General features: G+C 67.5%; 1 protein-coding gene across 1 annotated transcript; it reads left to right on the top strand.

The window, feature by feature from the left end:
* Positions 1 to 238: 238 nt before the first annotated feature.
* On the top strand, positions 239 to 2,054 carry HES2 (hes family bHLH transcription factor 2). Its single transcript, XM_054009357.1, has 4 exons — positions 239 to 399; positions 565 to 660; positions 981 to 1,074; positions 1,445 to 2,054. Exons 1-4 carry the CDS (start codon positions 304 to 306, stop codon positions 1,723 to 1,725), a joined length of 567 nt encoding a protein of 188 aa, XP_053865332.1. The 5' UTR covers positions 239 to 303; the 3' UTR covers positions 1,726 to 2,054.
* Positions 2,055 to 2,304: the final 250 nt, after the last annotated feature.

Genomic DNA, 2,304 nt, shown 5'->3' with positions numbered 1-2,304 from the left:
CCGCTAGGCGCACAGAGCAGAGCCGGGCAGGTGAGGGGCCGGGCTGCGCGCGTAGCTGCAGCCGGTGCCCAGATCTCACTGCCCTGAGCCCAAGGCCCAACAGATGGGGCGGCTGTTAATTGGCGGGGCCTCCTTGAGGAGCCAGCCCTGCCCCGGGCGTCCCTCCCCAGCCCTCTAACAAAGGCAAGAGGCGGGGCCCAGCAGAGGCGGCTCCATAAAAAGCCCCAGCCCCGGCTGGGAGCAACGATTCCACCCCCAGCAGCTCTGCCCGGCCGAGCTCCCAGCGATCCTGCCCCTGGACCCATGTCCCCGCGCAGCGCCGCGCCCGAAGCGGCGCAGAGCTACAGCTCCAGGCTGGGGGCGCACAGGAAAACCGGGGAGGCCGCTGAGCTGCGGAAGGTGAGCGAGGGTCGCGCTCTAGCCCTGGGGTCCCCTCGGATCCCGCCCCACATTCCTCGGCCTCCGCACCCCCCATGTAACCCCCTCAGCCCCTGGGCCTGACCCGCGCGCCCGCCTGGTGCCCCTGCTGCACCGGAACTGACCCGTGCCCTTGTGTGCCCGCAGACCCTCAAGCCGCTGATGGAGAAGCGCAGACGAGCCCGCATCAATGAGAGCCTCAACCAGCTGAAGACCCTCATCCTGCCGCTCATCGGCAAAGACGTGAGTACCAGCAGCCGGCACCGCGCTGCGCCCTGCGCCCCCGCCCCACCCCGGCCGGCACCGCGCTGCGCCCTGCGCTCTAAGTCCTGCGCTCTCCGGGCCGGCACTGCGCTGCGCCCTGCGGCCCCCCCCGGCCGGCACCGCGCTGCGCCCTGCGCCCCCGCCTCCCCCGGCCGGCACAGCGCTGCGCCCTGCGCTCTACGTCCTAGGCCTCTCTGGGCCGGCACCGCGCTGCGTCCTGGGCCTCTCCGGAACCGCACGGCGCTGCGCTCTGTGCTGCCCGGGCCAGGCGCCGACTAACCTGTCGCTTCCCCACGCAGAGCTCGCGCTATTCCAAGCTAGAGAAGGCGGATATTCTGGAGATGACCGTGCAGTTCCTCAAGGAGATCCCCGCCCCATGCCCCCCCGTCCCAGGTGAATGCTGCCTCCTCCCAGCCCAGACACCTGCTCGCAGCCGGGCCCAGGCCGGCGACAGGGCCAGCCCTTCCTCAAATCGCTCAGTCCGGGGAATCCCCTCCCTCCCCAGGAACCCCCAGCCAGACCATGTGTTCCTCCTGCTCCCCGGAGTCCCCGTTCCTTTATCCATTGCCAAGTATCTGACTTTATTCACCTGCGGCTGCAGCCCCCGGCCCCTCTCCGTGCCAGGGCATGCTCCCCTTGCAGCCGCTGGGGCTGGGCCCAGGGGGCAGTCCGGGCCTCTCCCTGCCATGGGCTGGCCAAGCCCCCCTGCCAAGGCAGCCCTGACTCCGCGGCTGAGCACTGACTCGCTTTCTCTCTCCTCCAGACCCCGCCGAGAGTTACCGGGAAGGATACCGAGCCTGCCTGTCCCGCCTCACCAGCCTGCTGGCAAAGTCCCACCTCCTGGGCAGAGACTCGTGCAGCCACCTCCTGGAGCACCTGCAAAGGACCAGCGCTGAGCCCAACAGCTGCCAGGACTGCAGCAGCCCCACGGACTCATGCCCAGCCTGGCGGAGGGCAATGCCAGCCAGCCCGGCCAGGGGGCTGCGGGAGATCTCACCCCCTCGCCCCCAAGCTGCAAATCCAGGCATCTGGAGGCCCTGGTAGAGCAGCAGACTCTGCACATCTCTGCCTGTACATAGGGGAGCCCAGCTATTTATTTGTACATTGATCGCCCTCTTCCTTTCCAGTGTAAATACCATAGACAGCCCCTGCCAGAGCCCCGCCGGGGCCTGGGCGGCTCAGCACGTGGTCCCCGTGCGGGTGACAAGGCAGCGGGGTGAAGTGGAACCTGGTAAACCCAAAGGGGTGTCTCCTGGGCCTGTGACCTGCACACTGCTTGGCCAGAGGCCGACTGGCCCTTGCTATGGAGTCACTAGAGTTTCATATGCGGGAGACACTTTATATTTTCATACAAATAAAATGCTCTGACTGAAGCACCCTGGCCTGTGTGGTGGTGTGGTGCCTGGGCATGAGCTAGCCGTGTCGCGCTCTGCATTGCAGGCCGGGTGGGGGACCCATGCAGGGGACAGCCCGAGGCCTAGGTCCTAAGTTGCCCTTAGTGCCTGTGGAGGCTCCTGACATCAGGTGTGCTCAGCGTGGAGGGGAGCAGGGCTGGAGTGGCCATGGGGAGCGTGTCGCTGCTGGCGCAGCAAATCCCCTGCTGTGAGGATGGCCAATCCCTGG

Source organism: Malaclemys terrapin, chromosome 19 (assembly GCF_027887155.1).
Source record: "Malaclemys terrapin pileata isolate rMalTer1 chromosome 19, rMalTer1.hap1, whole genome shotgun sequence".
Classification (NCBI taxonomy): Eukaryota; Metazoa; Chordata; order Testudines; family Emydidae; genus Malaclemys; species Malaclemys terrapin.
Note: the sequence above shows the minus strand (reverse complement) of the source record. Positions and strands in the feature narration are given on the sequence as shown.

Bases quoted from the DNA above. Each gene is read 5' to 3' on its own strand.
- HES2 (XM_054009357.1), top strand. From the start codon at position 304: ATGTCCCCGCGCAGCGCCGCGCCCGAAGCGGCGCAGAGCTACAGCTCC. The intron at 400-564 runs GTGAGCGAGGGT...GTGTGCCCGCAG, and splicing joins AGGCCGCTGAGCTGCGGAAG to ACCCTCAAGCCGCTGATGGA. The intron at 1,075-1,444 runs GTGAATGCTGCC...TCTCTCCTCCAG, and splicing joins CCCATGCCCCCCCGTCCCAG to ACCCCGCCGAGAGTTACCGG.